Source organism: Sinocyclocheilus grahami, unplaced genomic scaffold, assembly GCF_001515645.1.
Source record: "Sinocyclocheilus grahami isolate Dianchi unplaced genomic scaffold, SAMN03320097.WGS_v1.1 scaffold366.1, whole genome shotgun sequence".
In the NCBI taxonomy this organism is placed as follows: Eukaryota; Metazoa; Chordata; class Actinopteri; order Cypriniformes; family Cyprinidae; genus Sinocyclocheilus; species Sinocyclocheilus grahami.
Genome location: NW_015505545.1, coordinates 226,127 through 238,273, shown reverse-complemented (window position 1 = coordinate 238,273; position 12,147 = coordinate 226,127). Strand labels below are relative to the sequence as shown.

The 12,147-nt window shown below is 35.9% G+C and overlaps 1 protein-coding gene across 1 annotated transcript in view; it reads left to right on the top strand.

Moving 5' to 3' along the window:
* Positions 1-12,147, top strand: part of LOC107549224 (probable assembly chaperone of rpl4) — an 84,168-nt gene that overhangs the window by 60,430 nt on the left and 11,591 nt on the right. The window contains exons 9-10 of the mRNA XM_016230225.1: positions 5,612-5,665; positions 7,741-7,854. Of these exons, the coding sequence (XP_016085711.1) occupies positions 5,612-5,665; positions 7,741-7,854 (168 nt within the window). The remainder of the gene's footprint in view (positions 1-5,611; positions 5,666-7,740; positions 7,855-12,147) is intronic.

Genomic DNA, 12,147 nt, shown 5'->3' with positions numbered 1-12,147 from the left:
TCTATCCCAAACGCGTACAGTAAAGTGGACATACAGTATAGCCTACAACACCCCATCAGTCATATTCAGGTCAATAGTGCCACCTGCTGGCGCAGTTTTGTAACTTAGAGAACAACTTTTTTTTATGTCGAGATCACGAGAAAATTAAGTCGTTATAACGAGAAAACGACTCTCGTTATGTCGATATAACGAGAAAATTAAGTCGTTACAACGAGAAAACAACTCTCGTTATGTCGATATAACGAGAAAATTAAGTCGTTATAATGAGAAAACAACTCTCGTTATGTCGATATAACGAGAAAATTAAGTCGTTATAACGAGAAAACAACTCTCGTTATGTCGATATAACGAGAAAATAAGTCGTTATAACGAGAAAACAAGAAGGAAAAAAAAATAATGCATGGCCGCTTAGAACTTCCGTACATATACAATGTAGATGCAGTATGTGTGCAAAGTGTTTGTGTATAGTGAATACATATGGTAAAGTATTAGCACATCTAGTGTGGCTAAACACAAATGGATGTGCAATTTAGCACACCAGAGACAGGCAAATAGGAAAGGAAAAAAATGATTGGAGTTATGAGGAGGCATAAGCAGTGGTTGAAAGAAAAAATTATCACTTTTCAATGAACGGGCCTCCTCCTGAGTGTGAACATATTAATATTAATGGCTGCATTCCTCTGATTCCAGGCTCACTCAGACAACACCTTTATTTGACCTGACAATTACAGCCCCACAAATACAATAGGGTTATTCAACATTTCCCTTTCACTGCTTTTCATATTCAGGCCAACAAAAGAGGAGTTCAGAGGAAAAGGTGTTTATAAGAATTTAGGATAATCCTCTGTGAAAGGATGGATAAAAAAGTATTGCCCCATAAAGTGACATAAAGTGCTCTTTTTCATACAGTGCAAGTGAATGGTGACCACAGGCTATCAAACTTCAAATATAAAAAGCACTAGATGTACATCATGCATTAGTCAAGTGGTTCTCAAACTTTTTATTCCAAGTACCACCTCAGAAAATATTTGGCTCTCCAAGTACCACCATAATGACCAACATTAAAATACAGTAGCGTAGTAGGCCTAATTATTCAGCTACAGCTCTGCACAGTTAAAAAATGAGACAGTTTTATTCCTTCTAAGAATATTTATTGTTGTCAGCCACTTTAACATTGTAAATACACAGTTTGAACATTAATACTGCACTGTTTACACAAACAGGTAAATAAAAAACTTAATGATTAAATTAAAATGTGTTGTACCTAAAAGTTAAATAAAAACTGCACTGTACTTGCATGTAAAAAAAACCCTACTCAAATAAAGATTAAATTACAATGTATTGTGTTTTAACATTAATTTATATTTAATTTAGTGATTCCTCTGCATACCATTAGAGGGAGCCTGGTACATGTACCACACTTTGAGAACCACTGCGTTAGTCCATACAACGTGTGCTGTAGCTGTATTTCACGTCTTTTGAAGCCAAACAACAGCTTTGTTTGTGGATAAGTCATTTCATTATGTCAAGACTGATTTGTAAAATGCTAAGATCTGATTTATAAACAGTGACTCCTATGAACCAGTTCTATATCAAAAACATGAGGCGCAACAAATGTAGGGTGCTTCTCAAACGGAAGGCTGCTTTCTAGTGAGGATGTGTCGTTCCTAGACCAGTCCTTCTGAGGCTTCAAGACCTGAGTCCTTCTCCGCATTAAACGCTAGAATGAATTATTATAACTATTATAAGAATATTTTATGTTGACCATTTTTATATTATCTGAATGATCTTTTAATGCAGTGCAGGTAAAGAGACCGTCTTTGGTCTCCTCAGTTTAGCATTATGGGATTCATACACCTCAAAAATATTGAATGAAATTGAACAAGCTCAATGAATATTTATTTTCAGCTAACTAATTTTTGTGAATTGGAATCTATGCAAAGGATTGTGAGTGATTGAAGGATGGGTAGGATACACCTGATGATTTATCCTTCAAAATAGGCTGAATGAAGGACACAATATTATAACTATTATAAGAATATTTTATGTTGACCATTTTTATATTATCTGAATGATCTTTTAATGCAGTGCAGGTAAAGAGACCGTCTTTGGTCTCCTCAGTTTAGCATTATGGAATTCATACACCTCAAAAATATTGAATGAAATTGAACAAGCTCAATGAATATTTATTTTCAGCTAACTAATTTTTGTGAATTGGAATCTATGCAAAGGATTGTGAGTGATTGAAGGATGGGTAGGATACACCTGATGATTCATCCTTCAAAATAGGCTGAATGAAGGACGCAATGCAAAGACTGTCTTCTAAGAATCCTTCAAATTGAGATATCCTTCGATGGAACTTTATGAGGTGGCAGCATAGCTATGGATGCATCCTCCTGTTTGAGAAGCACCTGATTCTCAATTCTGATTGAAGTCTGATTTATAAATAAAGGACTCTTTTGAACCTGTCCTTTGAGTGTATCCAAACGAAACTAAATCAGAAGTTACCATTTGAATTAGTCTGATGAATCCTGTGAATTTCCTTTAAGTTATCATTTCTTCCAGTAGACTATAATGTGTTACAGAATTGGTGGATAACTCACATGTTGCAGAATCAGGAAATCCATAACCAGTCCTAAACACCAAATTATCATATGGCTTCAGAAGATTTGGAATATACCTCAGGAGTAGGGTTGGGCCTATAGACGATGCCATCGTCCATCGCCGATGGCTGACAGACATCAAGATGTTAAGCTGACATCGCGATTCCTGCCCAACATCCACCCCCCCCACCCCATCTCCCTCAATCTGCCGCATCCCAGTTCCGTGTTCGGAAAGGAAATGAAGTGTACTACAGAAACCCTAAAGGGAATAAATATCCTAGAGATGGGAGGATAAAATATTTAAATATTTCAAATTATATCGTTGGGCAAGTATGTATATAAATTGCGGGCATCAGGGAGCCGCTATTGAAACCGCTTTCGATTGCACGCTCTCATTTTACTTTCACTTTCACTTTTGAGATTCGCGATCACAAGGACTATGGAGCGGCAGTACTTACCACACATTTAACAAGATTAGATGTTTGTCATTGGTGCTCAGGATCTGCAAATCATTCGCCATCGTCCTATCAGACATTTCTCCTTACTCTGTGTATGTGGTAAGTGAACTTTCATGTACTGTAATGGAACAGGCTACCGCTAGCAAGCGGCTAACCTTTTAGTGGCTCCGTATAACGAGTTATTTGTTTCACGCTTCAGGCACACCCCTAGGCACGTCTTCAGGCACGTCCATCACGATGTTTCACAGTAGATCGTCCGATGCCAATTTGGTAGACATCGCCCAACCCTACTCAGGAGTCATATGAACCACTTTTATAGTCTTTGTTGCCACTTTTAAAGCTTGACAATACTTAGTCTCCATTCACTTTCGCTGTATGCGAACAAAACTCTTTCTTTGAGTCCCTTTAAAGCTTTGCACATTATGTAGATGTAATCAAAAGGTATTATTTTTCCACATTTGCTTCAGACATTCATTTTCTTTTAAACCTCTCTTGAGCATCTTAATCAGATAGACCGAGTTGAAGTAGACACTGCCAGCGGCTGTACACCTCCACAGGGGCTCGGGCGCGTTACCAACTCGTGGTCCGCCAGCTGCTCTCAGCCGTCCGTAATCGTGTATGTATCTAAGAAGCGTTCAAGCAGATTTATGCATTCAATTTGAACTTCTTAAATGGAGAATCCCACGTACCCCATAGCAGTTTTCCTCCGGGCCAAGCATTTGACTTTATCCGTCCCTTTTATCTGTTGCTGAGAGCTTCGAGCCGGCATCGGGGAGTGATATGCAGCTAAGGAGAGAGAGCAAACACGAGCATCAATCCCTAAAGTAATTATCTCAGCTCCTCCTCATTCCAAAAGGCTAAATATAAGTGAAGTTTTTAGTTCCCAGTGGCAGCCATGTTGCCTTTGATAAACGGTGCGACTATAAAATTTCGGGTGCGAAAGCGAGTATGTGTGTATTCTGCGTTCACACAGCCTGGCTAGGAGTATAAATTCTCCTGCACGCAGTCCGTCTTTCTGCCATGCACAGTCGCTCGCACGCACACACAAAAGCAGATACAGATAGGCGGGCGAGTGTGGTTGTGCTAGATTGGAATTGTCAGAGGTGTCTCATTAAATGTGCTATTATTAAGTCCAGGCTGAATTTTATGGCCTTGCAGGATCGTAAATTGGTTGGTCAGTCCCTTAAATTACGTATCCATCGAGCGATGTGCTCTATCCGTCCTCACTTTTCTCCTGCTTTACTTTCTCTTACTCTCTTTCTCCCCCTCCCTTTCAGCGCGTACATATACACGACAGCTTGATCTTGACTCTGTGGCCCTGGTTGAAATGGATGGCATGAGTGTGACGGGACGAGAGGAGAGCGGGATGCTGAGAGTGGCTGACATCTGAGTTCAAAGAGGCTTTAGGGGTCACCGTGGCCCCCGGCCAAAGCCGTGACCCTCCTGAGGGAATAACAAGAGAGCCTGTCTCAGTATATTGATCAGGAGAGACTTACAAGGAGCTTTAGTGCATTTTAAAAGTTGGGAAGTCTAAAAATCGCACTCTGTAGCAGATCTGAATGTTTTTGTGGAGGAAAAATCTGCACTTGCTATTGTGAATCAGAAAATCAATGTACAGTACAGAGTTGAGTATTAGCTTTGGTCACATTGTACGGTCACGATTCATAAGTGCTGTGCAGTTGATTACAGCTCTCATCTGTATTTGATTTGAAGCTCAAGGACTTTGAGATGAAGTGTCTTAATGGCCCAATATTTGGCTTTAACTGACCTTGTCTATCAGCTCTTGATCTGATGTATTGATGATGCTTAATTAAATCACACTCTGGGTGAATGGGTTAAGCTGAAAGGCAGAGGCTGACAGCGGATAGATCGATAACACCGATCAGGGAAATGAAGATCTCAGGCTCTCAAAGGAGAGATAAAGATGGTGTTTAACAAATTAACATAAGAACTGAGGTGACAAAGCAGTAAAAAAAAATCATTAAATTATAAGCACTTTTCTCTCCCTTGAGAACCGGCTAGCAGAGCTCAATTAACACTTAATTAAAGATCAGCAAAAAGAGTGATGTTGACCATCAGCCAAACATAAACAGACTTCACTGATCCAGTTATTACATTTGACTATGATTTGGATTATTGGTAAATCAAAAAAAAAATCTACTGCGAGATTCCCCCAAATAAAGCAATTGCATTTTTTAACCCTATTTTTAGGACCATTGTCATTTTTGCTCTGTGGCACACAATTCTCATTACCATAAAGCAAAAAAGATGTATTTATTTAAATTTCATTTTTAAGGCAGTATAACAAAATGTGACCATTATGTATAATTTATGCTGATTTAATACAGATCACCATTAAACATAATTAAAAATGCTAGATGCATGCTGTGCGGTGTGCTTAATGACATCTAAATAATGTTACAATGCCGTTTCTTTGTATGCAAAAAAAACACTTTTGAGCAGTTGCGGCATTATTTGGACTTAAAAATCAGTTTACAATCCAGTTACATGTCATATTTCACTAAATGAAGAGCTGTTTTCTTTTTCCAGATGGCCACAGAGGTGTTGGAGGATCTTCTGGAGGAGGATGACGAGGTTGTGGAGGTGTGTGTTAAGGTTTTTTTTTTATCATCTTTTTTAAATGGTAGAAGTGCTTTTACTCATTTCACAAGTTAGCCAGTTGTAAAGAGTTTGATTAATCTAAATAAATCATACCAGACTGAGATGATAAAATTTTAAAAAGGACAATAAATGACTTATTATAACATATAAGGTGTTTGTTTCTCGTTGTTGTAGTTGTTTATTATCAGGCCTATTTTACCAGCTCTACCTGGTAGGATGTATGACACCAGCATTTGGTGCATTGCTTACTGTCTCAGCTGGATTAATAATATATAGTGCTGTATCCTGCTGAAACAGTAGTTTATTTGTGTGAAAGTGCTTTGGTCTTCACTTTACATTATTAGTTATGGAAATTACACAGTGCTGAAACTGAGATACTGGAACATCGTATTTTGACAGACCATCGCGCGCACACACACACACACACACTTGCATATGTGGTTTACGGGGATTCAACATATACGTAATGGTTTTTATATTGTAGAAACTGTCTTTTCTATCCCCTTTCCCCCTAACCCTACCCCTCAAAGAAAACTACTGGCATTTTTTGAATAAAAAAAAAACACTATTTTTATGTTGGACATTTGGTTTGCAAAACATTTGGTTTGGACATCTTTTTCCAACACCCTAATGTTACATAAATGATGGTTTGCAAAAGCACAAAAAGCATTATTAAACTAGAAGGCATTCTGATCTTTTCCTCAGACTTGTTTAAAAATAACTTATACAGTACAAACAACATCCTGAGAGTTGATGCATGATTAATGAGCGAAAGTGAAGCCAATACATTATTTAAAAAATGAATATGAAACTTATGACTTTAAAATATTTTATTTCATTTCTTTTTATTTTATTTAAATTATTTTTATCACCAGTCCTTTTAGCTGTTTTAAAAAGTCCTTTGGTATGCAGGAATCGGAACTGGACCATTACATTCCTTTGATTCCCATCCTTAGTCTACGCAATGAATCTAGTCCCACACACAAACATACACACACTCTCTCTTTCTCTCTAATAGATATCTGACAGATTGAGAGCGCTTACAGAGTGTTCTGAACATTCGGCTCAGGAGAATCAGAGAGTGTGAAAGAGAAAGAGACAGAGAGAGTGGGAGTGAGAGATGTTTGAGCTCTCTGTGGTGTGTTATTGAGACATCAGAGGAGGGTATAGAGTGTAACAGTAGGTGATAAAGTGAAGAGCACTTCAACACAGCACAACAAAAACATGCGCACACACACCCTTCCCCGCAGCCCTTTTGCGTCTGACTTCTCATTTTTCAGGGTACAAACAAAGCTGCCCGATTGTTTGTTTCTCCCTCTCTGTTCGCTGCAAAATAAGGTTATTTTAATCTTGAAATCAAATATTTATAACGCTGACAGAGTGCACAGGAAGTGCTTTAGGTTTGTTTTTTTAATTACAAGAGGCTGACTGACTGTCTCTGCCTGCTTTTTTATGTATGTACTGAAGGCGAGAGTGGGGTAAACTGTGCCAGATTTGACATATTTTATCCTATAGGCCAGTGTTTCCAAACACTGATCCTGGAGTAACTCCAACACTGCACATTTGGAATCAATGGGGAATATACGAATGATTTGCATTTCAAATGAAAATATGAATAGAAAATAAATAAATCGGCATACTAATGTGTAACCCATTTTAAGTCTGTTTGTGCACATTATTCTCATTTTAATAAACCAGCCAGGAAAAGGTTTTAATCCGAACATTTGCATATAGTGCAAAAATAGTCAACATTTTGTAATAGTATTACCTGCATTATTTTGAAAACAATTCTTTAGTTTTAGTTAAACCACAGACACCGCTTACCCCAAAATCAATTTGGTTGAATAAAATCATAAATTATTATAAATTTATTTCCAATTTTTATATCCAATAATTATTAGAATTTTTTTGCGAAATAATCAGCATTTTTGTACAATGTTTAAACACACACACACACACACACACACATGTATTTATACAAAAGTCATTTTTAAATTATATATCTATTTTTTTATTTTATATGCTTGTTTGTGTATTTTCTCCTCTTCCTGTTTCAGGTGTGGTATCTGTTGGGATGGCTGTTTTATTTGCAGCTGGACAAACAAGACTTGACAAACAACGGTGTGAACTTCAGAAAATCAGCATGGACGTACCTTAGCAAGGCCAAAAAGGTACAGCTCACACACATACACACACTGTTCTTTTGGAAATGATGAGGCCATCTGATTTCATCTTGGCGTAGTTTTCATTCTCCCCCACATAAAGTGCACACACACACACACACACACACATTTTCTACCTGGCTGATTTCTCCACTCCTCCCTTGGTCCCTTCTCATTTTTTCCATCTGTCATGGCTCTCTCAGCATGCCGTCAGCTCTTTACCTACTGTGAAATTTCTCAAACTCTGCTGGTGTCCGAGTGCTATAGAAATGGAAAATGAAAGGCAAAGTTTGAAAGAAAACGAGAGCGGGAATAGCTTGCAGGTTGAGGTATCACAATACCTATGCCAGACGAGACGTAATACAAACTCTGACCCTGTCTCAGCACGCAGCACTGTCTTTGTTTTAACTTCACTAATAAAGTAAAAGTTACAGTTACGGATGTACAAATGGATAAGGAAACATTTGAAATATTTGAATCATAATAATTTGATATATATATATATATACATATATCACCATTTTAATCATCTTATTCTTTTAGTTGTAATCAAAAAGTTATGTCATTTGACAAATTAATATTTAAAACAAAATTTTCTCTAATTATATACTAATTATCTATTTTTAATGTATGCATAAGTATTAAAGAAATATATATATATATATATATAACCATTTTAATCATCCTATTCTTGTAGTTTTAATTAAAAAGTCATGTAATTTGTCAAATTAATATTTAAAAAAAAAATCTTTCTCTCATTATTGAATAATTATCCTTTTTAGGTAATAATGTATGCATAAGTATTTTAATATAGTTTTAGATGAAGTACATATCAAATTAAATATGTAATGCATTAAGTTCTTTAAAAAAAATACATTTATATACACATTTATATAAATATATACACATTTAATTTTATATCTATTATATATTATTCTTAAAATATCAAACGTAAAATTACAAATTAAAGAATAAGATTTTTATTAAATCGTTAAATGCTAATCATTTAAATACTTTTTGATGTAGTATATCTCAAAATAAATGTGTGTGTGTATATAATGCTGGAAAGAATGCCCTTTATAATAACACATTCAAATGAACAAACAATCCAAACCCATATGGTACCCAAACTACATTTCCCATAATTCCTAGCAAAGGAAAAAAAAGACATCAGGAAATGCCGCGCCCTTTTAATAACACGCCTTCGTTCCATGCTGCAGTCATGGATCCTGGCAGAACCACGGGTAAGATACACAATCATTCAAACAATTAAATAAAGAAAATATTAACCCAAATCTTGTCTAACTGTGGTTTTATTCAGTTAACTAGCGTGCACTCTAGTAATGAATTGTTGTCTCGCTCTTTGATCTTTAATGCGCGCATAAGAGACAACATGTACCACTAACACAATGTTTTGGGTAAATCATGTTAAAGAGACAACATAACTACATATAAACAAAAATATTTACAAAAATGTGAGGGGTGTACTCACTTCTGTGAGATACTGTGTGTATATATATATATATATATATATATATATTTATATATATTTATTTATTTAATATATTTTTGTTTACATTTACTCCTTAATAAATGTGTTATTTTCATAATTACATTTATTTAGTCTTTTATGTATATCTGTTTAATTCTTTCACTTATTTCTTTGTCATCTGTTTATTTTTCTGTTTATTTAATCATCTGTTTATTTGTAATCTGTGATAATGAGAGGGCTTGGTCTTTAATATAGTGGGTTTGGGATTTTTTTTATGTTTTAATCTAAATTTGGAAGTAAAAATATAATTATACAATAAATAATGAACCTATTCTCTTCAATTTTGAGTCCTTTTAGAGTATCTCTGCATCTGCATAATCTTGAAAGACTTCATAAGGTCATTGGAGTTTGTCTACTGTTTAAATCTGTTAAGAAGAATCTTTATTTGTGCTGCTTTATAAATTTTTTAAAAGGAAATTTGAGAGTAAATATTAGCTCATGAGCACAACATATGTAAATAAGACCTGAAAGTCACACTCTTGGCTTTGGCTCAGACTTGTGAATATTTAATTATGTTCGCTAATGTCTCAATTATTCATCTGCTCTTTAATCAGTGCCCCATATTGGCCAAGCTTTTGTTAGCTGTGTCATTAATATGGCCATAATAAAGCAAACAGTAATTATTTATTAATTAGCCTTTTAGAAGGTCATCTCTCTGCACTGTGAAATATACTACTAGTTATGAATGAGTTGCCAGCTTATTGCTTAGTATTAAAAGGGATAACCTTTCAACTTTTAGTAATAGTATCACCTAAACTGTTATTAAATATGATGATCATATAAATTTTTTGACCTTTGAGAAGAGAATATTTCAGTAGCATCATAAAGAGTCTTATTTTCTGCACAATTTCTCTGTAAATGGGAATAGTTGAAAATTTCCTGAAAATGTACTCGCCCTCAGGCAGTCCAAGATGTAGATTAGTTTGTTTCTTCATCAGAAACCAACTTGGTGAAATGTAGCATTAAAAAGTAGTCAAATAAAGCGCACGCATCCATAATAAAACGTTCCTCACACGGCTCTGGGGTGTGAATAAAGGCCTCCTGTAGTGAATCAATGCGTTTTTGTAAGAAAATTATCCATATTTAAAATGTTATAAATACTTTTTTCTCACTTCTGCTGACTGTCATACGTGCAAGCCGTTCCGGGCAGATGACGTAGGACTTACACGTCGCACTCTTCTGTGGCTGCAAAAAAAAAGTATTAAAAAAAGAAAAATGGATGTGGTTTTTTGGTCCATACAATGTTGGTTCAATGTTAGTTTGAACATTAAATTGCATTGAATGGACAAAAGTAGTATAAACATCTTAAAATGATCTTGTATAATCTGTGTTTTATAGGAGAAAGTCAAAATATAAAAAAAATGTGCTTTAATACATGCATACACACTGTACATGCAGACATATTCCCAATATCTAAAATGGAGACTTTGAAATATTACATTGTTAGCCTGTTGCCCAGCTGCTGAGGGTTGGATCTTCAAACGTATTTCCATATATTTTTAATTCTTCAGTTTCATGCCTTTGCTTTAGTGATCTTTAGCAAGTTGTTGTGAAACTGATGGCTCCTGAGCTAATCTCTTGATTACAGCCTTGATTTTTCTCCTGAATCAATTGATTTCCCCTGCGCCTCTGATTTTAATTAGCTTGTGGCTACTCTGGCTGCTGTGGATTTGTTTTCCGTTTCTGCGCTCATATTGCCTTTTTCTGCCTTCATCCCATCCTTCTCTCGCTTCCTTACTCTCTGCTCGTTCCTCCGTCACAGTCTATGACTTCAGGCAGAGTTCAGATTCCGCTTTAGCCGCTATTCACCATTGATTTTCTGCCTTCTGCTCAATGTCCAGCTCTTTACACGTCCATCCCTCAATACCCACCTCGCCATACCTCACTACCTCTCTTTTCTCATCCTTTCACTCGTGCCATTCCTCACTACCTCTCTTTACTCCCTCTATTCCTTGCTAACTCTTTTTTTTCCCTCCTCTCTTGCTCAGTACTTTTTTGTGTGTATGACCTTGTTTATACCTGCAATTAACATTCGCCTCGCTGATTCAATCACAGGTGGTCAGCTGAGATTTTTTGCTGCATATACCTGGTCTTAAAGGATTAGTTCACCCAAAATTGAAAATTCTATCTCCCTCGTGTTGGTCCAGGCCTTCATGATTGTGGAACATGGAACACAAAACATTTTGAATAATATCCTGCACAGTGTTTTCAATGCAAATATAATAAATTAATCTTTCTAGCTTTAAAAAAAAAAGTAAGTATAAAGGTATTAAAAAAGTGGTGCATATGATTTGTGGTCCATACTCTAAGAAGTCCTCTGAATTCATACAATATCTTTTTGTAAGGCACAGTCCAACATTTCTTAGAAATTTTTCCATTAAGCCAGTAAGGAGGTTAATCTCAGGAAAACAAATCATTTTGTTTTTGTGGTCTTGATAATCTTTTTTTTTGTATTTTTATTATGTAAGTAAAGAATGTGACCATGTTTACATGTGCCAAATACAGAATCACATGGACCAAACATATAACATAAAAGTAAGAAACGTAGGCTAAGTAAAGAAAGTGGCAATATTTACATGTGCCAAATATAGACTCACTTGGACAAACAAACATATACTGATAGCCAACATTACAAGTCCATTCTGATTAGCTCCTGTATTTGCTTTCATGTGTCTGTGAGCATGTGTGTGTGTGTGTGTGTGTGTGTGTGTGTGTGTGTGTGTGTGTGTGTGTGCGCGCGCGCGCGCGTG